This window comes from Ursus maritimus, unplaced genomic scaffold (genome assembly GCF_017311325.1).
Source record: "Ursus maritimus isolate PB19 unplaced genomic scaffold, ASM1731132v1 scaffold_5, whole genome shotgun sequence".
Lineage (NCBI taxonomy): Eukaryota > Metazoa > Chordata > Mammalia > Carnivora > Ursidae > Ursus > Ursus maritimus.
Genome location: NW_024426663.1, coordinates 62462801 through 62488333, shown reverse-complemented (window position 1 = coordinate 62488333; position 25533 = coordinate 62462801). Strand labels below are relative to the sequence as shown.

At 39.0% G+C, this 25533-nt stretch overlaps 1 protein-coding gene across 1 annotated transcript in view; it reads left to right on the top strand.

The window, feature by feature from the left end:
• Positions 1-4629: 4629 nt before the first annotated feature.
• CHSY3 (chondroitin sulfate synthase 3) overlaps positions 4630-25533 on the top strand; it is a 270976-nt gene continuing 250072 nt past the window's right edge. Inside the window, exons 1-2 of the mRNA XM_040622511.1 lie at positions 4630-5431; positions 7805-8088. Of these exons, the coding sequence (XP_040478445.1) occupies positions 4630-5431; positions 7805-8088 (1086 nt within the window). The remainder of the gene's footprint in view (positions 5432-7804; positions 8089-25533) is intronic.

Genomic DNA, 25533 nt, shown 5'->3' with positions numbered 1-25533 from the left:
GAAACATTCTTGTTTAGGTAAGAACAGCAATCCTATCAGAAACGCTTGGCCAGCAGTATTAGCATTACCTACACTTCTGTATGCTTTCCTCCAACAATGTATTCAGATCTGGCTCTATTTTAGTACACATTTAATATGTTTAATTTTATTCCATGATAAAAAGTTTCCAAATTTGTCACTTAACACCCCTCTTGTCCAAATTCAGTTTTTCTAAACTTCTTCCTAGAATGTATTACTTCATTTTTTGTTTTAATAAAATACTTAGTCCTTGGTGGAGATTTCCCAGAAAATTATCTACCTGAAAACTCATGTATCTTCAAAATTAAAGTGAGTATGAGAAAATTACTTCAATGACCTTGGGAAATACCAGATAAATAGCTAGAGGAATCTCAATAAATATGAAATTAAACTCTTAGGAAAAACTTTCTCAACACTTCTACTTAATACAAATGAGGAAGAGGTGTAGACACTGTGTTGGAAGAAGTCATGGAGGTCACCTCAATAATGCTTTAAATGCTTTCCCTGATTCTACCCTTGTCCTTTTGCTGGCTTTTTCTTCCTACGGGAGCTAGAATCGTCCTTGTAAAACATAAATAAATAAAAACCACACCACCGCTCTACTCAACACCTTCATTGTCACTCAGAACAAAAGACCAAGCCTTTACAAAGGTCTGTAAGGCTGAAAATATGTACTATCCAGTGTGGTAGACACTAGTTACGTGTGTCTACTGAACATTTGCAGTGTAACTAGTTTGAACTGGGATGTGCTATAAAGTGTAAAATACACAATGGATTTCGAAAACTTAGTAATGATAGAATGTAAATTTTCTCAATAATTATTTATATATTATATATAGTTTCAATGATATTTTGGATATATTGAATTGAATAAAAGATGTTATTTAAATTAATTTCACCTATTTTTTAAAAAATATGTCTACAAGAAAAAAGTTAAATTACATGTCTTATATTTCTGGCTCACATTCTAATTCTGTTGACTAGCACTAGCCTAAATGACCAGCAAGTCACCAGCTCCCTCCCATTTCCAACCCACATTGGCCTCTTAGCTATTCCTCAGTATAAGCATGTATATCTCAAGCCTTTGTGTTGGCTATTCTCTTCTCCTAGAAAATCTTCCCTCAGATATATTTTTTAAGATTTTATCTATTTATTTGAGAGAGAGAGAAAGTACAAGAGAGACAGCACAAGCTGGGGGGAGAGGATGAGCAGACCTCCCCTGAGCAGGCAGCCTGACACAGGCTTGATCTCAGGACCCCAGGACCATGACCTGAGCCTAAGGCCGATGCTTAACCCACTGAGCCGCCCAGGAGACCTTCTCCGAGATATCTTTATGGTTCATTTCCTCACTTTTTTTTGTTCTGTGCTAAAATTATCAGAAAGAATTTCTCTTACCAATCAATCTAAGATGGCCTCACCCGACACTTGTACATACCCACTATCTCTATGTTTTCAAAACCTGTATCACCGAGCATATTATATGCATTTGTGTGTGTTTGTGTGTGTGTGTGTGTGTGTGTGTGTGTGTGTGTATAATCTCTCCTTAGTAGAATAACCCCCATGATGTTAGGGACTGTGATTTGTTTATTGCTGTTTCTCTAGAATAGTGCTTGGCTTTTGGTAGATACTAAATAAGTATGTGTTAAATAAATCAGAGGATAAATATCATTAAAAGTAAGTAGAGTGATATCTAAGGGATTTTATCTTGAAGGTTTGGAAAATGAGAAGAATTAAGATTTCCTGAGTGCCTACTATGAACTAGACACTGTGCTAAGCACTTATATATAATATCTTAATAAATCCTCACAGAAATGTATTTGCAAATTAGAAATCTGAAGCTCAGACAATTTAAATACTTTTCCCAAGGTCCCTTAGCCAGTATGGAACATTATTTCAGTACGTTTCCTTTTATTTCAATGTCTCCAAGTATCTTCCCTGACTTCCAGAATAAATCAGATGCTCTTGTAAATACTTTCTAATTATTTTCCCTTCATATCATATGTCACCACTGTAATTGTGTAAGGTGGTGCTTAATGTCTGTCTTCCCCACTGCACTCTAAACTTCATGATAGGTGGCAGTGAATATCTTGTTGACATTTCCATGTCCAGAGACTTCCACCCTCATGCTTAATCTCTAGTACATATTTATTGAATAAATGAATAAAGTTAACTTTATCTCGAAATATTGTAACAGCTGATGAGTGGGTTATTTGTGGCCAATGAGAATTAATGGTTTTGTAGATCTAAAAGAATGGCACCTATTAGAATGAAGCCCTGTTAGATATTGCAGGGGAGAGTATGCTAGCGTATAGGTGTTCTTCACACTTGACCATAAGGAATAGTGCTCCACGTTGTGAATTTCCTCTGGAAGTGTGTTGTCCAACATGGGGCTACTTAAATAAAAATTAATTAAAATGAAATAAAATTGAAAATTCATTTCCTCAATTATATTGGCCACATTTCAGGCTAGTCGCTGCCTTAATGAAGAGACAGATAAGTAAAATTTCCATTATAGGAAGAGTTCTATTGAACAGCACTATTCTAGAAAGTTAAAAATTCCTAGGAGGATATATTTTCAAATCTGAAGGGGATTGTCCAATTAGTTTTGTATTCTAACTGAAATTAAACTTTGAGAAAGAGCCCAATAATCTGTATTCCCAAGTGTTTCTGGGCAAGAGGGAGACATGGAAAAGCAGCTTCATTGTCTAGAGGATGAAACATTTAGTCAGACGTGCTCATGCACAGCCAGTGGCTGGTGTGGAAAGAACCACTCCTCCAAGGGCCCTGGGCAGGCCTACTGTTCCAGGGATGCTGCCAGCACCTGGCTGGATTGAGCCCTCTGCCTAATGCTACTCAATACCATCCCTTTGCATTTGATGCACAAAACAGAAGACTGAAATTTGAAAAGGAAAGGATTTGGAAGGCCAAATGCACCTCAAACTATTAGATTCACAACTTCTAGAGAGAAAGTTTCTTAAATGTCACCTTCCTCAAAATGTGACATATCTTCAGGTACTTTCTTCCTAATGTAACTTTAAGTAATTTTGGCCAATACAATTTATCTTTGAGATTCTATCGCAGAAGACCTTTTCCCCTAATTGAACACATAAAACATTTCCTGTCATTGCCTTAGAAAATAAAAGTTTATAGAATAAATATATTTTCTATTTTATTTTTTAAGTTCACTTATTTGGGGGGGGAGGGGTAAGAATTTCCTTAAATTGAATCTTCCGGGTATTGGCTCTATAATTTGTTCACATTTCTCCATCGTTTGCCAGTCCCACTGATTCAGTCTTGAGCAAGACTGAAAATAGTTCATGATTCTCACTTCTAGACAACAGAGCAGTAGGAGAGCTGAGGCGGGGACCAGTAGGCAGCCCCACACTTCCCAACTCAACAGGTGGGGAACATGGGATTCTTTTGTTGTTGTTCTTTGGGGATTGAATCCCCACTCACCGTGTTCTGTCAGAGGCAGTATTTCCAACGCCTATGAGATTTTCTTAGCAGAAGGCACCCGGTGACAGGGGTGCTTCTGCGTACGCCTGGAGAGCGGTGGTGAAGGATGCAGGTGGGACTGGGAAGTTCGAAAGGCTGGGAGGTGGGGCGCTAGGATGGGACAAATGGTTTCCCGAGCTGTGCGCGGGACGCGGAGCTGAGAGCGGAGACACCGAGTAGCAGCGGTGAGAGAAACGGGAAACGCACCGCAAACGCGAGGAGCGGAGCGCGCACGGACCTGGGCGGGGCAGAGTGGGGAAGGGTCACGCCGGGACGTAACCCGCTGTGGGCCGGGGGAGGCGAGCTGGGCGGGAGCCGCGGGCGCCTACCGGGGGCTCGGAGACCCGAGCTCCGCCGATGAGGTCAGTGGAGCCGAGGCGCCGGGAGGAGGGCAGGGGAGCCCCCGGACGCGTGTGTTGCGAGGCCGGCAGAGGGGCGGGACGGGACGGGACGGGAAATGGGACGGAGAGCTAGGGCCGTGGGAGGAGGGACGAGGGGGCGTCGGCGCTGGAAGCCGGAGGCGGCCCGACCAGGATCGTTTCCTTCCGGAGAGGAGGCCGGCTCTGGACCAAGGCGCGGACGGGGGGCGTCCAAGGGCGGGTGACGGGGAAATAGCGCGGCTCGCGCTTCTCCCGGGCTGGCAGCGGGGCTGCTTGTGGCTCCTCCTCGGGGCCAGTCCCGAGCCGGGCGGCGGGGGGAGCGGGAGGCGGAGAACGAGGGCGGGGGCTCGGGAAGGAGGGAGGAGGGAGGGACCAGGCGCGCCAGTGACAGGGTGGCAGCTTAGGAGCGGACGCGTTGCCGCCGCTGCCGCTCCACCTCCTCGTCCTGCAGCTCCTCTCGCTGCTGCCGCCGCCACCGCCGCCGCCGGGAGAAGTTTCACTCCCGACCCTCGCTCGGAGCTGGGACCCAGAGCGGAGCGGGGAGCGCGGCCGGCAGCTGCAACCCGCAGTGGGCCGGGCGCCCGGAGCGCTCCGACCCTGAGCCGGCGTCGGCGCCTCGGCGGCTGGCAGCGGCCGGGGCTGGGGGCGCTGAGGCGGAGGAGGGGCGGGTGTGAGCCGGGGGACCCGCGCGCAGCGCCACAGCCGCTCAGCTAGCGTCCGCGCCGGGGCAGTCGCGATGGCCGTGCGCTCCCGCCGCCCGTGGATGAGCGTGGCACTGGGGCTGGTGCTGGGCTTCACCGCCGCGTCCTGGCTCATCGCCCCTAGAGTGGCCGAGCTGAGCGAGAGGAAGAGACGCGGCTCCAGCCTCTGCTCCTACTACGGCCGCTCTGCCGCCGGCGCTGGCGCGCAGCAGCCGCTCCCCCAACCTCAGCCCCGGCCGCGGCTGGAGCAGTCGCCGCCCCCCGCGCGCCAGGAGCTCCAGGGGCCGCCGCTGGCAGAGGCAGCGCCCGGGGTAACCAGTTTTCGGAGCAGCCCCTGGCAACAGCCACCTCCGCTGCAGCAGCGGCGGCGAGGACGCGAGCCCGAAGGCGCAACGGGGCTGCCAGGCGCCCCCGTGGCGGAAGGGGAACCCGAGGAGGAGGACGGGGGCGCGGCTGGGCAGCGGAGAAGCGGCCGGCCAGGGAATAGCCACAACGGCAGCGGGGACGGGGGCGCCGCCGCCCCGAGCTCCCGACCCCGGGATTTCCTGTATGTGGGAGTGATGACCGCGCAGAAGTACCTGGGCAGCCGCGCGCTAGCGGCGCAGCGGACCTGGGCGCGCTTCATCCCTGGCCGCGTGGAGTTTTTTTCCAGTCAGCAGTCCCCCAACGCCGGTATGAGCCAGCCCCCGCCACCCCTGCCTGTCATCGCGCTACCGGGGGTGGACGACTCCTACCCTCCCCAGAAAAAGTCCTTCATGATGATCAAGTACATGCACGACCACTACCTGGACAAGTATGAGTGGTTTATGCGCGCCGACGACGACGTCTACATCAAAGGTGACCTCCCAGCGCCGGCTGTCCCGCCTGCCCGCCCCCTCTCCTCCCCCCCACCCCACTCCTTTCTCTGCAACCAGCGTTCCTCCCAGCCCAGCCCCTCTCTGCTTCTCTGCCCGCAAGTGCTCAGGGCTCCTGCAGCCCCCAACCCGCAGTCCCCACCCTTAGCATCCGCCCACCATTCCTAGTCCGCTCCACCTCTTCTCCTGCGGTCTGGACTCTCCTCACACCTGACCGGCGTTATTCGCCTTCCTCACTCTTGCTGTTCTCGTTTCCGCCCAGAGCTTGCCCCGACTCTGCTGTGTGGGAACGGTGAGGAAAGGGGCTTGGGGCTTAACCGAAGGCTCTTCCTTACTCCGTCCTGCTCTGAAAGCCCCGGGTGGTAGTAGTTTCCCACATCGATCCAGAGGGGCGTGTCCTCAGCGAGGGAAGGGAAGACCGAGGAAGCGGGCGAGAGCCAGCCTGGATGGAGATGGGTGTCCTAGCTTTATTCGAAAAAGCCCTTTTGTTGTAATTGGATCTAACGCAGTTTCGGAACTGGTGAGATTAAAGAAACATTTTCGCTGTTGCGGACCGTTCCCTGTGCGTTTCCTTCCCTCTCTCACGACCCACCACGCACCGGGAGTCCTTGAGCACCCCCACACCGCTCCACCGCTCACCTCGTTCCAGTCACTATAGTGCAGCACCAGGTCCGCCCTTAACACCCGCTCCCCTCCCCCCACCCCCGCCCGCCACCCCTGTGTAAAACCCGGAGGGGATGAGTGTATTTTTAGGAATTGGTGGTGAAGAAGGGGATAGCGCCCGTGAATTATCGAGACCCCAGGAGCTCCAAGCTGTAGACACTAGTGTGGATCCTTTCCAATCTGTTTTGGTGGCTGCGGCGATAAGCAGAGGCTGGAAGTCCTTCCCAAAACCACGCGTAGCCACTTCAGGAGAAAACTTCGTCAGTTTTAAAAGAGGCGCGGTCCTTCACCCTGAGTGTGGGTGGCTCTGGCCAGAGATTTCTAAACTCAGCAGAGAAGTTGCTACGAGCGGGAGTAAGTCTTTCCAGTCCCGCCCGTTGCGGAGATGGATTGGTCAAAGGGGGGTAGCTCTTCCTAGTTTATACCTCTCTCTCTGTAGCCTCATTGCTTTCTCCTCATCGAGGTAGTCTTTCACGTGATTCAAGGAAAAACAAGATCTGCCCCATTTTGGCTCAGGGAGTGAGTGTAGAGTAATAACTAGAGATTTCTTGGGGTTAGGTTAGGTAGCGTGAGATCTTTCCATTGGTAATTCGATACAAAAATAAACCATTGTGTATCTACTGAATACAGTAGATTTAAGATGTATGGATATCTATACCTGTAAGTGATAGATCCCTTATCTTATAGTCCCCTTGTCTTCTGTGTCTCATTAAAATCAGGTTTCCTGGCAGAAGTTTGCCACACTTTGCAGAGAATTTCTGAAATGCATTAATAGCATCTATTTCTGTCGTTTTTCTTAATGCTTTGAAAGATTGTCCTTCAGAACATTGAAGTGACATAGTCTTTCCATTTCTATTAAGAATGAGATGCATTTTGTATTAAGAACCCAATAATAGTCAGCCTAAACTCATTGAGATCCAAGGGGCGAGGCATGGGATCAAGATAAATGACTGCAGGTGCTGTGCTCATCAAAAAATTATAGCGAAGATGCTGACTGGGAATATAAAGAAGGTGACTACCTCATTGTATCACTTTGTAGAATAGCTAATGTGTTCAAACTGTTTTAGCTACAGAATTTTACTTTTAAGTAGTTTTTCTTGATGAACTTACGTACTGTCAGGAAACCAGTTACTTAATTTTAAACAAATGTTTATTTTTTCTGAAAAGTGCTTTCCAAAGTTAAATTCCAAAATAACTTTATCCTCTCTTTTTCTCTCAACTTTTGGGTTGTTTGCGACTGTTTAGTAATGTGGGGTTTAGGTAATAACAAAACACAACTTAATCAGTAATCAGGAAAAAAATACTTATTGAATATCAACAGTGCCAATCAGTGCTAAATGTAACTTATTATTTTCTGAAAATGTTATGAGTACTTCAAACATGCTAATAAATTTGTCATTCTCATCATTATCTCACCTTTTACAAAAAAAAAAGTCTGATGATTGCTAGCCTTCTTTAGATTTTTCAGCGATCTTGACTAGAAGGTTGATAACATTTTATTAGGATTTAATTAGTAACTGAAAATTAGTAGTTTTAAAATAACTGAATATTCAGAGAGGTTTTTCTTCCTTTCAGTTGTATTATGTCTTTGGGGGAGTTTGCACACAATGTTGGAAGGTCTTTCCCTTACTTTGTACGTTCTAAATAATTATGAAATCAGAAAGAGGAGTGATTGTTGCCTTTCTCTTTGTAGGTGATAAGTTAGAAGAGTTTCTTCGATCACTGAATAGCAGTAAGCCTCTCTACCTGGGTCAGACTGGCCTGGGGAATATTGAAGAACTTGGAAAATTGGGGCTGGAGCCTGGAGAGAACTTCTGTATGGGAGGACCTGGCATGATCTTCAGTCGAGAGGTTCTCAGGAGGATGGTGCCACATATTGGTGAATGCCTCCGAGAAATGTACACGACTCATGAGGACGTCGAAGTAGGAAGATGTGTTCGACGCTTTGGTGGGACTCAGTGCGTCTGGTCTTACGAGGTAAGTCTGTGATGAAAATGTTTACAGGTTACAGGTGCGTGCCAATTCATAGCCTGGGGCAGTGATTTTCTTTATTCTCTCGGCATCTTTTTATTTGCTTGAAAATGATAGAAGCAGCCAGGTATGAACACAAGGGTGATTGTGGGAGATAACTTTCTTCACAGAGCTGAGGCCTGTTGGAGGTTTTCTTTATTAGTATGACTCTTAGCTTTAAGCAGAGCCTGTATATATAGTCAGGTCTCTGGAAGAGGCTGTTTCCCCTGTATCTGCGTTATTGGTGTTGATATACATGCTTATCCATTTCCTGTCTCTAACAAGAGGACTAATTTTATTCTCTTGGGTTGTTGCTTTTAGCATTTGGTACTTGGTTGGTTGTTGCTGTTGTTGTTTTGGTTAGGTATATAATTGCATCTCTTTGTTTCCAAATAGTTAAAATCTGAAGTTTCTTGGAAGATTTTCATGTGGAAATTGAACATGTTATTTTTTTAAAGCATAGGAAAAATTAACTGATATCATTTATGATAGATTTATTTACAAAATTAAGGGAATTAAGTTACCTGGAAAAACAGAAGTAGTTATGAAGATGTTAAGTAGCTGTTTACTATTAAGGTTGATTGCCTCAAATTGGTCTCTGCCTGCTCTTAGTCCATTTTCCTGAACAGCTGCCATTACTTATATAATCTGAGTTATGAACTGTTCTTTTATTGTGATAGTTTTATGAAACACTCTGGGATTTTTTTTTTCCGTCAGAAATTTGTTTTGAAATGAAATACAATTTTATTTAAAAAGATAATCTTAGTAAACGTCGGATTTAATATTTAAATAGTGTATTGCACTTTTCAGAAGTTTGGTTTTTCAAGTGTTTGGGGATTGATACACTTCAGCTATCCAATGCACACACATTTGTAACTTGTAACTGAACTCATTTATTTATCTTTTCAAATTTTTCATGTCTCCTGGTACAGAAGAAACATGAAAATATGTTCCTTGTAAAGTCATGATACCTCAAGATTACACAGTCCTAATCATTCTTCTTTTGGAGGCGTAATGCCACTTCAGTAAATTTTGCTTTATTTTTTATACTTTGTAGTATTTACACTTTGGGGTAATATTTCTTCTACTTATTACAGAAAGTAAAAATTATCAGTAACCATTTATTTGGAATATGCACTATGCAGATTTAAAATTATGATATACCTCATTCCTTTTGATAATAAAATAGTAACTGGCCTTTTGTTAAACAATGACTACCCTATAGAGTAAAAATTTATGCACGGACATTATAGTTAAAAATAGGTATTTGAGAACAAACTAACCGAAACATATTTGTGTTTCTCCATTTAATATAAAACTAAATGGAAGGCGACAATTAAATAGTACAGAAAACATATTAGGTTGGTTTTGTTTATATGAAGATATTATTTTGGAGACATTTGCTCTGTATGGGTAAGTAAACAAAATTAACCATATTTAAAAATAAAGATGGAAATTTATTATGTTTTATTTGGTACTTTATTGCCTTAACATCACATAGAAAGTTTTAACAAACCTTTGTTTAAATCCTTCTCTTCGAGTTTTCATTGATTCTGCTGTAAGTACAGTCTTCACCTAGCTGGGTACTCATTCATGTTCCAAGACAGTGAAATATGCTCAGGTAACCTACATGCTGAAGAATTGATTTAATATTCATTTTCAGTATAGGCATTTGTTCCGATTAAGGTGAAGGGGAATTCTCGTGGATGTTCACGCTCTGTGTTAATATAAGTGGAATCTTAGATTTTACCATAAACTGACAGAAAAGAACAGACAAACCAAGAGATTTCAAATCTCAGAAGATGTAACTTCATGATCACAATATTTTCATTAACTTTTCAAAATACATTTGCATTTAGACTCATACTAGGACATCACTGACATCACGATCTATGTAAAGACAATCATTTCTACCTTCTTACCTAGCTATAGAAAATATTATTTTCTGAAGTTGTGCTGTTGACTTTTTTTTTGCTAAACAATTGTATACAATTTACTTTGTTTTGGAAGTTCAGTTTTTAAGGAGTATTTAAACAGTATTTATTTTAGAGGAGGCATTAATTTGGTAATACAAAGTCTCAAAGTCTTATTTAAAAGAATAATGGAAAATTTCATTACCAAGGGACATATTAAACAACATCTTTTAATGAATTCAGTAAAGATAAAAATGCAACAAAGTTATAATTTAAGCATTTTAATATTAAGATGTTGTTCTCTGTTTCATGAAACACCTGATTAGGTCAATTGGATCACAGCCAAACTAGGATTTTCCACTTTCAATTTTAGGTTAGTTCAAATGATGTCCGTTCTATACTACTGTTCACATTATATGGAAAAAAGTATTCTGTACATTGGCGTCCTTGGTAAAGGTCAGAGATTTTACATCTGGTCATACAACAAGCTATGAAATTGATCCTTAAGTTTGTTTTCATACTTCTTTTAAAAGAACTATCTGTGATGGGATTCTCTTAAAATCTTGAATTTCCTTTATCTATACCATTCATGGATTTCAGGATTCTGTTTGGCTTTTCTTCCTAGTAAAAATTCTAGCTGAGTTAAGAGCACTGTCTGCGATTTTTGAGTTTGAATATATGAAACATTCATGATGGAACGTTATCTTTTCAAAATGATGAACAGACTTGCAGATCTTTCAGGAAGAGAATTGCACAAATATATTAAGCTGTATAGACTAGGTAGCTTTATTATACATCATGGTGGTTTTTTTTTTTATGAAACCTAGGACTCTTCTGGAATTCTTTATGGCTCAATGAAAGTGTACTTTCTTTGTGTATACTATAAAGCATATTTGAGAAACAGAGGGTAAACTTGAACTTGGGTTTGAGTTCTATTCTCTTTTGTAAGTTACTTCTTTGAGCCTTGTTTAATTCAGCTGAAATTGGAGATTATAACTGTGTCTACTGCATACTTTTTGGAGAAGATTAAGTGAAGTGGTGAACTAATCTATGTAAAGCCCTTAATATAGTGTTTGGCACATAGTATGTTGTCAATAGGTGTTAGCTAATGTTGTCATAATTGTCACTGAATAGATCCTGTACTATGTTAAATATAACACGGATTCATCGGTATTTTACTTCATTTAGTAGCTATTAGTAATGAGTGGTTTGTCTATATCAAAAGAGGCAAACTAGGGGCGCCTGGGTGGCACAGCAGTTAAGCGTCTGCCTTCGGCACAGGACGTGATCCCAGCGTTATGGGATTGAGCCCCACATCAGGCTCCTCCGCTATGAGCCTGCTTCTTCCTCTCCCACTCCCCCTGCTTGTGTTCCCTCTCTCGCTGGCTGTCTCTCTCTCTGTCAAATAAATAAAATCTTAAAAAAAAAAAAAAAGAGGCTAACTAAAAATAAGCTGAATCTTTTCAGGTAAAGAATCCAAGTTTAAGATTTTTGGCAAAGAATGAGAAATCAGTATGTTTGGGTATTATAGAAGTATGGGGAGTCGAATGTCAGTAGAACTTATTATAAAACATGGAAGCCTTCATGTTTAAATGATGCATTGTAAATATTTGCTTCAGTCTTTGAACACTGTATTAGTAGCTTACCTTAAGGAGATAGTGTAGAAAATATTATTTAACAAGTGATTATCTAATACACATATTTAAGGAATCCCAAACAGATCAGACTCTATATTAAAAAAATTACTGCATAGATTTTTAGATCAGTTGGCAGAACAATAGCCCCTTTTTCTGAGTTTCTTTGTAATTTTTAGTAGGAAAGGAAGCTAGTAGTATCTCATTCTGCAGTCATCTTATATGAATACCCAGGAACTTGTCTCTCAAGTAGCTGGAACCTCTTTCTGATGTTGCTCACTTTTTCAGGAAATGATGGACAGCTTCTCTTCCTTCCCAGGGTACGTCTAGGGTGGTCTAGGAAAATATGCCTTGCCTGTGAGCTTCTTGCGTTGTTTCTTTCTCTGTCATCTCCTCCCCTTGTACTTTTTTCCGTTCTGTACTTAATGATATGTAAAATAGATGACAAATGGATTTTGATAGGCGCTGCTTTTCATCAAGTTCTCAGTAAAATAACGTGCTTATGACAGATCAATCCTAGTATCGCAAGAGGTCACAGGATGTGTGCCCAGATCACACTTAGGGCCCAGGAATCATTTGACCTCTTCTGAGTTAAGAGGCCTTTGGTTGCAGGTGAGCCTTCCATGGACCGGTTCTCTGTGTGCCTGAGACCATTGGACAGTCAGAATTAGGATTCTCCCTTTGCTACTTGGAGGTAGAAACATCTAGATTCTAAGGACATAGGGTAGATGTTAATAATCAACGCATTTGATGGGTTGCTTTGGTACTCATTTATACCTCAAATTGTATAAGTAAAGTACTAACTGAAGCATGTTCGTGAGAAATCATTCTATTTTGTTCACTCTGTGAGTGTGAGAATTTATTGGCATCTACTGACTTTTTTGGTAGAGCTCTGTCTTGCTAGTTATCTGAGCTACAATCTGGCAGCTTGGGAGGCTGCATATGTCTCTTAAACAATGTTTGGCTCATAGAGTGTTTTAAGGGTTTCTGTTTTTGTTTTTTGATGCCTTTAGCAGAAGCCAGCAGTCTTCAGTCCCCTTCATGTCCTATTTCGAACGCCATACTCTCCTTGCATGTTTATTGTAACTCCCTGGCCCAGGTATACGTAAGAGTCCTGGTATTTTGAGCCAGATAACCCACATGTTGAAATTTTTATTAAAATATTGTCTAGAAAATGAACAAATTTTCTAGCGAGAATGAAATGTGTACTTTAAATACTGTAATTTACAGAATTGTGTTTTTCAAAGTTGGCTGTTAGAATTGTATAGTATAGAATATAGTTATACTTTTTTTGTTGTAGGTATGTTTTTAGTAACTAGGAAGTCCTCACTGTTAAAAAAAAAAGTTTAAACAGTTCACTTTCAGCCTGTGTCTTAGCAGATTTGGAAGTTCTGTTTCTTTGCTTTTTGTTTTAGTACAATCTTTTATATTCAAGCATTAAAGTAATTTTAATTTCAATGATTCTTCTTCTCCCTTTGAGGGAGTTTTATATGTCATCATCTAAGACTCATCTTTAGAATAGTGTGTATTTATCTTTTTAATGTTTATAGTTAAATGGAGCCAGAGAATATATATATCTTTATTTCCTTCAATTAAATGTTGTTTCAAATAAAACACAGCTTTATGTTGATAAATATATTTTTCTATGGGTTTGAAAAACCATTTCTTATGACTAAACAGATTTTTTATTAGATTCCTTAAAGAGTTAATTTCAAGCCAGAATGCCTTATGTTTAATCTTGGCCCCCTCAAAGCTATAAACACCCTAGAACATTCCATTATTTCACAAAAGGATATGTTCCGCAAGTGTTTCTCTGGGCTTGTAATACCAGAGCTATACCATAAAAATCTGAAGTCCATATAACTTCTTCGTAACATAACCATTAAGGTTAAAATATCTGTGCCATTCTTAAAGGGCCATTGCACATCCTTCTTAGCATCTTGCTATTACTTATGGGCTTTACTCTTCTGTAATGCTAATTTTGCTCCATCATGAACATGGTTTATGCCCCTAAAGTATATTAATATTTATGGAAAAGCCTAAGTGGGGATTTTGATCTAAAATTCAGTCTTTCAAACTTCTTTTCTCACTTCGTATTCAGTCACAGTTTAGTTCTTGACTAAAAGCAGTCAGCTTCTCCCACCTACTCTTCCTATCCCCATTCTGCTTGTCACATGAAATCACCATGCATCGGTTTTAGGCAGTTTCTCTTCTGCCACATTGTTTTCTTCCTTGTAGAAAATGAAGTTGCATTCCAAGTTGAAGGAGAAACATGGTATGGTTTTTCATATTTTGTAATCTTAGCTAGTTTATTTTTTATTGTTCAGTAGTGCCTTATGACCTGAATTGTGACAACATATGCTTTTCAAGAACATGATTCCAACAAGTTGTGAAAAAATACTGTTAGGAAGATGCCACCACACAATTTGAAATAAGTTCCATGATGGCATATAAATACTATTTCCGTTTAAAAACTTTGTCTATTCTTTCTCCTTACTTGATCACAAGTATACTAACTTCCTCAAGAAATTCCAAGTCAGTTTTTTTTTGCTTTCACTTGCTTTGTTTTGGTCTCCAAAAACCTGTTTTGAGAAACATTTACTTCGGTCTTTTTTCTACCTAGTGAATTAGAGCTCATCGTACAAAGAAATGTGTTCAGTCATATAACTAATACAGCATTTTACTTTGATTGTATCATGTTCCTTGTTTTGCACAAGGGTGTACCTTTTAAGAATGGGGTATTTGAGCTAAACTTCATTAAGATAAAAAGAAAATCAGTGTCTTCAGGCATTTGAGTCATTATTGGATATTATTAAACAATAAGAAAATCTCAGTAAGCTGAACAGTTGGGGGGTTGGAGTTCCTCAGAATTCTAACATTCTGTTCATTTACTATCCTAACTATTAAACAGCACTTAGTTAAGGCTTAACTGCATGTAAATCATTTTGAGTCATGACATTTATTTAAGGTCACCCTTCTTGCAAAGGTGTTGGACATTTATAGTACAATAAATATGTTATAAATTTCTCAATTAACTGGATCAAAATAGTACTAAAAAATCAGCATGCTTTGTTTTGGAGCTAACTAATGAATGAAGTGAATTTCTTAATTCCTTGAGATTCTAAAATCTTTACTCACCATTCATAATTTTGAAAGCCGTGTCCATTCTTCACTGTTAGTAGCATCTGAACTTTTCATTGTTTCTTTCAGTATTATTCATTATGGTTTAGAGCTATTTATTTCTAGAGTACCAGTACATTAAAAAGTGATAGTCTTAAAAATATTTGCATATTAATAAAAATAATATACAATAAAATTAAAATGTGAGGAAATAACGGAAAAAGAAAAATGTAAAAGAATAAGAAAAATAATCTTAAAAAATGTATGCTGGGCTCCTGTTTAGCTGGCATTAAAGAGAACACACTAACTTATCTAGATACTGAGACCTGAAAGAAATCTTTCCCATAGAACAGAGAGTGGCTCTGAGGGATCACAAAACTCAGCACCCCTTCTGTGAGTATAATAGCATGATTTGCTTCCACTTTTCTTATTAATCCCCTCATCATAAACCAGGAATGCAACACAGAAGGGCAGTTCTGCACAAGGAGTTTTACTTGGAGACAGTGAAATTATGTTCAAGTGCACCATTGTTTGGTGGCTTACTTGATTTTAAAATTTAGAATAGCCTTCAGAGAGCCCTTCGTGGATATTACTTCTCACTAAGATGTTTTATATTAGGTTGGCCGACAGGAAGTTTGAGTTATGCATGTTCTCTGGTGAGAACCCAGAGTGCATCTGTTGTGTCATTGGTTAAGCGTAGATAAATGATTATGTTTTGCTAATCACGAGGATGATAGAGACACCAGCTCCAAATGGAGAAATCAAACCAGATCAAAGACCCAATGGCCATCCCACCTGAGGAGCACAGCATCAGACCCAAGAGCATTCCTAACAACTTTTGGCCTAGAATTAACAGTGTGGTTACGTAGCTGTTGAGTTGATTATTAGAAAAACCTGTTTTCATTTAATAATTTATCATATAATCATTATATAAATTGTATAAATATTATTAATTTTTATATGAATATAGATTAGTTTTAAGGTCAAATTTGCATGCACAAATTAACATATCGAAAGGTCAGCATTTTAATGAAAAGTATATTTTAATATACAATTTATTATATACAATATACATAAATATTATGTATATATGTATAATATATATTTTATAATATACATAAAATACATTTTATATAAAATAAAAGTATTACACATGATGAGTATTGTGAAATATGAGAAAAATACAAAGTTAAAATAAATTAAAAAGTCTGCCTTGGAATTCAGTCATTTCATCTTCTGTAGCCAGCTGATTTCATTTACTTAAATCTGTTTTTTGAGCACTTATTATCAGCAGTGAACACACATAGACCTTCCTTGTCTTCATGTAGCTCCCAGAGAGAAGGAGTCTGGTTTCTAACCAATCTTTTGCTTTCACATCTGTTATAGAGTTGGGTTTCCCATCTTTGTCATCCTCCTAAATTCTTCTTTTTCATTCTAAGTCCTAAAAGCTCCAGTTGGGTTGTGATGCCTGTCTTGGAACTGGGATCGCATGATCCTTATTTCTTCCTCTCTCATTTGTATTAATGGTTCCTGAAGAGAAGTTAAAGACATTGTAGTGTTTTATTTCATATTAATATATTTTGTACCTTTTGTAGAGCACAGGTCAGTAGGATTTTGGTTTTTGACGAGACCTAGAGCTAGAATACTTGGCTTCAAATCCCAGCTCTGCCATTCACTAGCTATAAGGCCCTAGACAGTAATTTAACTTCCCTGTGCCTTTCTATCAAATCGTTACAATCACGGTACCCACCTCTTAGAACAGTTGTGAAGATTAAATGAATCAATGTATACAACAGCACTCAAAATAATGCCTGGCAGTGTTCAGTATTCTGCAGCTGTTAGCTATTTTTGTAGAAGCAGAATGGTATAAAATAGTGCCAACTTTACAGAGCCATTGTGAGGCATAAAAAGGTCAATGTATTAGAAGCCCTTAGAATAATGCTTGACACATAATAAGTCCTGTATAACTCTTAACTACTATTAATGTTTTCCAGTTTACAACGTTCATATTCTTTTTTCCCCTCATGGGAAAGAGATAACGTTGATTGGAAAAGGTTTATTGCAATTGCTTTTGGAAAGATGGGCTTTGCTGTAACAGGGAACGTGCTGATTCAGTACTTCTTAGCCTGACTGCACAGTTGAATCCCCTGGGGAACTTTGAAAAAAATCTAATGCTGGAACCCATCCCTGACCCATTATATCAGAATCTCTTATAGGTGAGTCTTGCCACATGGGTAATGTTTAAAGCTCCCTAGGTGATTCTAATGTGGCTCTACGGTTTAGACCTCTGTATAACTTTTTTTTTAAATTACTTTTTTACATACAAATATCCAGTCTATTCTTTATTCCTTAAAAATTACCTTTTTTTTTTTTTTTTTCCTTTGGGGGACATCATAGGAGAGGAATCAGCACTCTGCATTTCTGTCTCTGTTTGTTACTCATCTGTTCCAAAGAGTTTGGTGAATGGAATTTAACACAAATTTAAAGCCATCACTTAGAACTGTAGATTTTCTTATAGTCTGATTTTCATGATTCGTGTATTACTCTTTTTATAAAAGAAAAATTAAACATAGGTTTTAAAATATTCTTAGAAAAACTTTTTAACGCTGCAAAGCTTGAGTTTTTATAGCTCTTTTTATGTAATATGTTTGAGTAACGTATAGTAAGAGAGTTCTTAAAATTGTAGGTGGAATGTTTTCATTGACTTGATTGCTTTAACACTTGACTGTTGAATTGGAGCTCAAGAGAAAGAAGGATATCATGGTTTCTGTTTGATTGCAGAAACAATAACTTATTTAAAAGCTTACATGGGTAAATTTGTTTTTACCAGTCATTTTCAACAAATATTTCCCTGTCCATGCTATGGTCGACTCCTGTAATGGAGGAAAAATATAGGATACACAGGATTATAAGGGAAGAAGTCCCCAGGGAGAACAGAAAAATGCAGTGCTCTTTCCAAACTGGAAGTCATGCATAGGTACAATGCCTGGTAAGTCAGGACGCATGGGAAGGCAAAGGTGGAAGAAGAGCATGGTGGCAAATAGTGTGTTTGCTTCAAGCATATCTGGAAGTAGGAGAAATGAGGCTCAAGGCTCAAAAGCTGTTGATAGAACTCAGGAAAGGCCTTGTACCACACCCTCAAAGATTTAGGATTATACCTTGTTGATCACTGATTCTTAGAATCACCTGGGGAGATGTCATTGGTTTAGATACTATGGTTGTGATGGAGCCTGTGCATAGTATTGTTAAAAAATCTTTCTGGGTGATTCCAATGAGTAGTCAGAGTGGAAAATCAGTTCCATAAATAATGAGTAGCTTTGAAGAGTTTTTCATTGGTGAACACCATGATCAGATGACGCAGTTAATGGTTGTAGCGACGGAAGGATGGATTGGTGGCTTTTGTCACTAGGATAGTGACAAAAAACAGGATGCTCTTGCACTGCATGGGTGGGAGATGAGTCTTGATGAAAGAGTCATAGTGGAAGTAGAGGTGAGGAGAGAAGATTAACAGAAGTAGATGCTTGATTACATAGAGGGGTAGAATGGGGGAGAGTTTAAGGTAACTCCTTGGTTTTCGATTCAGATAATAGTACTATTCCTACAGACCCAGAATAAAGGAAGAAGACTAAGTGTGGGTGATTGGTGTGTTTCAGGCACTGGCAGAGGGTGAGAAAAGTTGAGTTCCATTTTGGATACATTGAGTTTTGTTCATCATTCATTGATTCAACAAATACTAATTGAACAACTAATATTCCTGGCACTTTTCTAGTGGGAAAAAAAAGTGGACAAAAGCCCCTGCCTTGTTTTCTGGAGGGGAAAGACAGTAAATCAGCAAGGGAGGGACTAAAGAACGGGGGATAGTGAGTGTGCAATTTAAAATAGGGTGGTTAGGTGAGCCTTCCTGAGAAGATGTTATGTGAACCGTGCTGATACCGAGGAAGAAGCTTTCCAGTCAGAAGCAGTCAGTGGACAAGTCAGGAACTCGCCAGAAGGCAGAAGGGAAACTAGAGTTGAATAAGGGACCAGGAGAGTAGTAAAATGTGAGATCAGAGAGGAAAGAGGGTGAGAGATGGGGGCAGGCATCATGTTCAGCTTTGCAGTCCTTCGTAAGTACTTCTTGGTAGAAAAGTGTGTCCCACATAGCTGTTGCTTTCTCAGATTAGGCAGGCAGGGGGATGGCTCCATTGTAAGTCTTATCAGATTATATACATGGATTTAAAAAAAAAGATTTATTTATTTGAGAGAGAGAAGGAGCATGAGTGGGAGTGGCAGAGGGAGAGAGAATCTTAAGCGACTCGACACTGAGCACACAGCCCCACATGGGTTTGATCTCAGGACACCGAGATCACAACCTGAGCCGAAACCAGGAGTCAGAGGCTCAACAGCTGCAGCACCCAGATGCCCCAGTGAATTTGTTTGAAGCAAGCTTCACTCATGGGTGGAACAGTTACTGTTTAAACTGTAAAAAGAAAAATCATACTGTAGCCATAGGATTAAAAAGTTGGTTTAAAATTTAATTTATTAAGATTAGTAATTTATTTTTTAGTTATTTAAAATTTAAATTTCATTTTGGGTTTGGAACCGGTAATATTCAAAAACAAAGCATAAAAATAGTTATTGTTAAAAATCTTTCAGTTTCTGTCCTCCTTCTGCCTGGAGAGGCCTTCTTCCTACCAGCTGTCCACTCTTTCTTCCAGAGTTTCTTTTGCATGTCAGACTATGCATGTACAGTATTCCCTACCTCGCCAATTTGTGTTTTTCACAAGAGGTGGCATATGATACACGTTGCTGTGAATGCTGCTTTTTCATTGAATAATATTTCATGGAGTTACTCTTCTATTATTACCTCATTCTCATTAATCTCATGCTCATAAAATTTAAAAAAATCCTCATTCTCTTTAATTTTTTTTAGAGGGGGGGAGGAAGGAGATTTGAAATTATTTTAAAAATCGGTTAAGTATCATACAACATAGAATTATGTTACAAAGTTTCTATACGATACAGCTTTTGCTTAGTGTTCAAATCCCTTAAGATGCAGGTCTTCCCTGCGGCACCTGGGTGGCTCAGTCGGGTCCTGGGATCGAGCCCCGCACCGGGCTCCCTGCTCGGCAGGAAGCCTGCTGCTTCCTCTCCCACTCCCCCTGCTTGTGTTCCCTCTCTCACTGGCTGTCTCTCTCTCTGTCAAATAAATAAATAAAATCTTTAAAAAAAAATATGCAGGTCCTCCTTTGTGAAACTGGAGTTTAAGATTTATGAACATACTGTCTTTTTTGTATCTTAATTGAATTTTCGTTGCTTCAGCTATAAATAGAGCAGGATAACCGTAGATGAATTACTTAGCATATAAATCCACTGTCCTTGATCCTACCCATATAATTGCTTATATTAAGATTCATATGTTTCCTTTATGGTTGTTTAAAATTCTGTATTTCTCATAATTAAACTTTCTCTTATTTTGGTTGCCCATTTTAATTAAATAACCTTGAAGACTTAGGAAATTGTGGTCAATCAAATCATGGCAAGAATGTCTACTGACTTTGGAAAGTCTATGGAGAGAGACCCACTGTAATCAAATAAATTTTGTTAATCAGTATTTGCTTTTCTGACGATACATTTTATAGTAGTGTTTGTGCATGTTTACTTTTATTGATTGTAAGCATGTTACTGATGATTACTCTTGCACATATTTGTTACAATAATATTTACATATTCACTCCAGTAAATTCGGCATATAGATTGTCTAATACTTAATCAATTTTAAAAATAATTTTAAATCCATTCAAATTGATATTTTTTTTATTTGAAGAACATTTCCAGTATACCATAAATTAGCTTTTTGAAACCTAAGCAATAAAATAAATGGTAGTGTATTAATTGAAATACAAAATATGTACATAATTATAAAGTGATTATGACACTTTTATAATAAAGCAAAATTACTTGAAGCACACCCTATAAACGTAAGTGATTTCATCAGGTCCTGTAAGGCCCTGATGTAGATACGTTTTAATTCTTGGTCCTTTTTTCAAGAAAATCAGCCTATTTCAAAAATGATACCTTAGCCAACACATACAGCCACATTGGCCTAATATTATTGACACATTGCGAATTTTGATTACACTTTTCTTCTTAAACTAAATTGCTGTTTTAAGAGAGAAAATGCATCATCTTATTTCAATTTTGACACTTTTAACGTAAGGTCACATGGTTTTGCATTCCTAGATGCCAGAGCCAGCCTGGCAAACACCCTCAAACTATCCAAAGCTTGTAGAATCTAAATCTCTCTTGGATTAGACCAAAAAGTTCCATTTTGCCAAGTACATCATTTGAAGAATTGCTTGAAACAGTGATAATGAGTGGAATCGATTTTATCAGCTTTGACAGATAGTTGTAAAATGTGTCTGGAAATAATGGAAAGCAGATCTGTCCCATTGCTAAGTTTTACTTTATAGCAATTATCAGTTGTGTAAAGTATGTAATTATGCTGATAATTACTGGTTATGTAAAACATTTTGCTTTTATTTTTTTAAAGAACAGCCGCTTTCACCTTATTCCTTGTCCAAAGATTTGTGACTAAAAACACTATGTGAAAAAAATATTTTTAGAAATTTGAGTGGTGAATCCCTTTTTTTGGTTTTCCATTTCTGAATACTGGTGTTAAATTCCATTTTACATGTGTGACTTTCTGGGACATCTAGTTTTCCATCCAGTTTCTACAACTCTTATGTAAATTGAATAGAGTGATTTTAGCAGTGTATGAGTCTCAGGACCACTGTATACACATTTATTAGTCACAGATTTTGGAGTGATAGAGAATTGTGAAATACTTTTTTTGTTAGTACATTTGCTGTACTTTTTTCTGTAGAGTAGAATTAATGTGGTGTGGACAAATTAATCTAGATCTGGATCTAATAGATTTTCTTCTGTTTAAAAAATTGGTGGATAATGCATCATTTTGTAGAGCTGTTTTGATCAGATAGGTTTCTTTTTTGTTTTTTTAAGTGTTTTTTTTTTCCTTACAAGTTTTTATTTAAATTCCAGTTAGTTAACATATAGTGTAATATTAGTTTCAGGTGTAGGATTTAGTGATCAATCACTTACTTATAACACCCAGCGCTCATCACAGCAAGTGCCTTCCTTCATACTCATCACCTGTTTAGCCCATCCAAACCCCCCCCACCTCTCCTCCAGTAACCCATAGTTTTTTCACTATAGTTAAGGGTCCATTCCTTGGTTTTCCTCTCTCCCCCTCATATTCATTTTGTTTCTTAAATTCCAAATATGAGTGAAATCATGTGGTATTTGTTTTTCTCTCACTGACTTTTTTTGGTTATCTGGATGTCTTATGCCCATTTTTTAACGGGATTATTTGTTTTTTGGGTATTGAGTTTTATAAGTTCTTTATATATTTTGTATACTAACGCTTTATCAGGTATGTCATTTGGAAATATCTTCCCCCATTCCATATGTTGTCTTTTAGTTTTGTTGATTGTTTCTGTCACTGTGCAGAAGCTTTTTATTTTGATGAAGTCCCAATATATTTTTGCTTTTGTTTCCCTTGCCTCAGGAGACATACCTAGTAAAGAGTTCCTATAGCCGATGTCAGAGGTTACTGCCTGTGTTCTCCTCTAGGATTTTGATGGTTTCCTGTCTCACATTTAGGTTGGTCTGCCTTCCTTCCTTTCTTTTTTTTTTTTTTTTTTTTTAGATTTTATTTATTTATTTGACAGAGAGACAGCCAGGGAGAGAGGGAACACAAGCAGGGGGAGTGGGAGAGGAAGAAGCAGGCTCCCAGCAGAGGAGCCCAATGCGGGGCTCGATCCCAGGACTCCGGGATCACGCCCTGAGCCGAAGGCAGATGCTTAACAACTGAGCCACCCAGGCGCCCCTCACATTTAGGTCTTTCATCCATTTTGAATTTCCTTTTGTGTGTGGTATATATAAAACATTTCCAAGAGCCCGAGAGCATGTCAAATAATAAATAATAGATTGTTAAATTAACCCAGATTTTACCATTTCTGTTGATCTTCCTTCATTACTGATATTTCAAGTGAACTTCTGGTATCATGTCCCTTCTGTCTGAAGAACTTCTTTTACCAATTATTTTAGAGCAGGTCACCTGTCAAGGAATTCTCTTCATCTGAGAATGTCTTTATTTCACCTTCTTACCTGACAGGTATTTTTATTGGCTATAGAACTGTGGGTCTATGTTGTTGTTGTTTTTTTTTTTCCTCCAGCACCTTAAAGATGTGATTCCACTTCTTTCTGGTCTCCACAATGAGACTTGTCTCCTTCTGATGATAAATCTGAAGTAATTTAAATGTATTACCTATACTGGATTATTTATTTTTTGAGTATTGAGTTTCATAAATTCTTTATAGATTTTGGATTCTAACCCTTTATCAGATATGTCATTGCAGATATCTTTTCCCATTTCCCATGCTTTTTAGTTTTGTTGATTGTTTCCTTCACTGTGCAGAAGCTTTTTATCTTGATGAAGTCCCGAAAGATCACTTTTGCCTTTGTTTCCCTTGCCTCTGGAGACAAGTTCAGTAAGAAATTGCGACAGCCGAGCTCAGAGACGTTGCTGCCTGTGTTCTCCTTTAGGATTTTCATGGTTTCCTGTCTCATATTTAGGTCTTTCATCCATTTTGAATTTATCTTTGTGTATGGTGTAAGAAAATGGTCCAGTTTCATTCTTCTGCATGTTGTTGTCCAGTTTTCCCAGCACCATTTGTTGAAGAGACTGTCTTTTTTCCATTGGGTATTTCCTGCTTTGTTGAAGATTAGTTGACCTATAGTTGTGGGTCCATTTCTGGGTTTTCTGTTCTGTTCCATTGATCTATGTGTCTGTTTTGGTGCCTCTAGCATACTCTCTTGACGATTACAACTTTGTCATATAGCTTGAAGTCCAGAACTGTGATGCCTTCAGCTTCGCTTTTCTTTTTCAAGATTGCTTTGGCTATTCATGGTCTTTTGTGCTTCCATACAAATTTTAAGATTGTTTGTTCTAGCTCTGTGAAAAATGCCGGTGGTATTTTGATAGGGATTGCATTAAACGTGTAGATTGTCTTGTGTAGTATAGACGTTTTAACAATATTTGTTCTTCCAATCCTTGAGCATGGAATGTTTTTCAAATTTCTTTGTGTCCTCTTCAGTTTACTTCATAAGTGTTCTATAGTTTTTAAGAATACAGCTCTTTTACCTCTTTGGTTAGGTTTATTCCTAAGTATCTTATGGTTTTTGGTGCAGTTGCTTATTATTGAAGTAAATCTAGTTGAATCTGCGCATCATTTCAACAGTTAAGACATATAGCCCATGGGAAAATGGAAGCCAGGCAAGGATTTGGGTAGTGTAAAAAGCAGTGTAGACAACTTCATCAAATGCTGATCTATAGCTTAGCGTGGTTCTATACATTTTACCTTACCTCTTGAAGAACCAAGATTATGCAGGGAAATGTCTGAATCAGTCTAGTGTTTGTTATTATAAGATGAGTAATTGAGCTTTTTAAATTGAGTACATAAAATAATAATCATCATCAAATTAATTTATACTGATATATAGCTATAAAAATAACTATTGATCATTAGTTACATACCAAGCACTGTACTGGATGCTTTAACATATTCTCCGGGCTGTAAGGGAGATTGAGTGAAACTGTCCTTTGCCTTAGGGTACAAGTAGGCAACATGCTCAGAGCGGTTTAGTAACTTGTCCAAGTTCACACAGCTAGAGTTGAGTCTTATTTTGAACTCTCGTTTATTTGATTCCAAAGACCATATTCTTCTTGTAATGTTACATTGACATTCTGCCTAAACTTTCAGAGAATGACATTTCATTTTTATTTTAAAACTATGTTGTCAGATTGGAATAGACAAGTTCAAGTATATTCAATATGGGGAAATTGGAAAGAAAAGAAGTAGGCTGCAAAGGTCAGACATTAAAACCCAGAATGGAGAGCTGCTGCTATCAGTTTTAGCATCCCTCCCACATCCTTTCCTGCTGGAGAAGAACAGTTTCTTCATCTTTCTGGGAGAGACCTATAAAGACTGAATGAAAAGGACCAAAAGTGTTAAAGTCCTTCTGGCCCTAAGCCTGTATGTTTACAGGAAAAATATCTAACAATAAAGTTTTCATTTTCTGTAGAAACAGGAAATTGTATATTTTACTCTATCTCAGAGCAAGAATAAAAATGTAGGCTGTCAGTTTTATCTAAATTGTTTTTCTTTCAGCTGCACTGTGTAGGAACAAAGTACACACGGGCATATGTCTCATGCTGGACTTTCACTTATTGGGATATATTCCGAGAACTCATGATTTATCTTAAAAATATTCCTTGTCTGTTAATTAGTTTATGTTAGAGTGAAGATTTCTTCTTTACTTCTCAGAAATGCATACATGTAGAGGAAAAATTTCAGAAATAGTTAAATATTGTTTTTTGAAAAGCCAAAACGTTGTAGAAACTCGTATTGTTTCGGAGATTTTTAATACGAGTGTTCATAATTATTAGTTTCTGGGAGTGCCTTTTACATGAACTTATAATGTTAATAAGTTCTTGTGAAAATCCCTGCGGATAAATGGGTTTATTATTGTCTTTATTAAAATTGTTATAGTAAGCAGGCTTGTGTTGAGTGCCAGCCGTGTGCTTTGCTCTTGATAGAATATGAAAAATAAAGATGGTACTTCAGATAATAGCTTTAGAACGGTTCCGTTATTTCTAGAGTTTAAACAAAATGAAAAGTCAT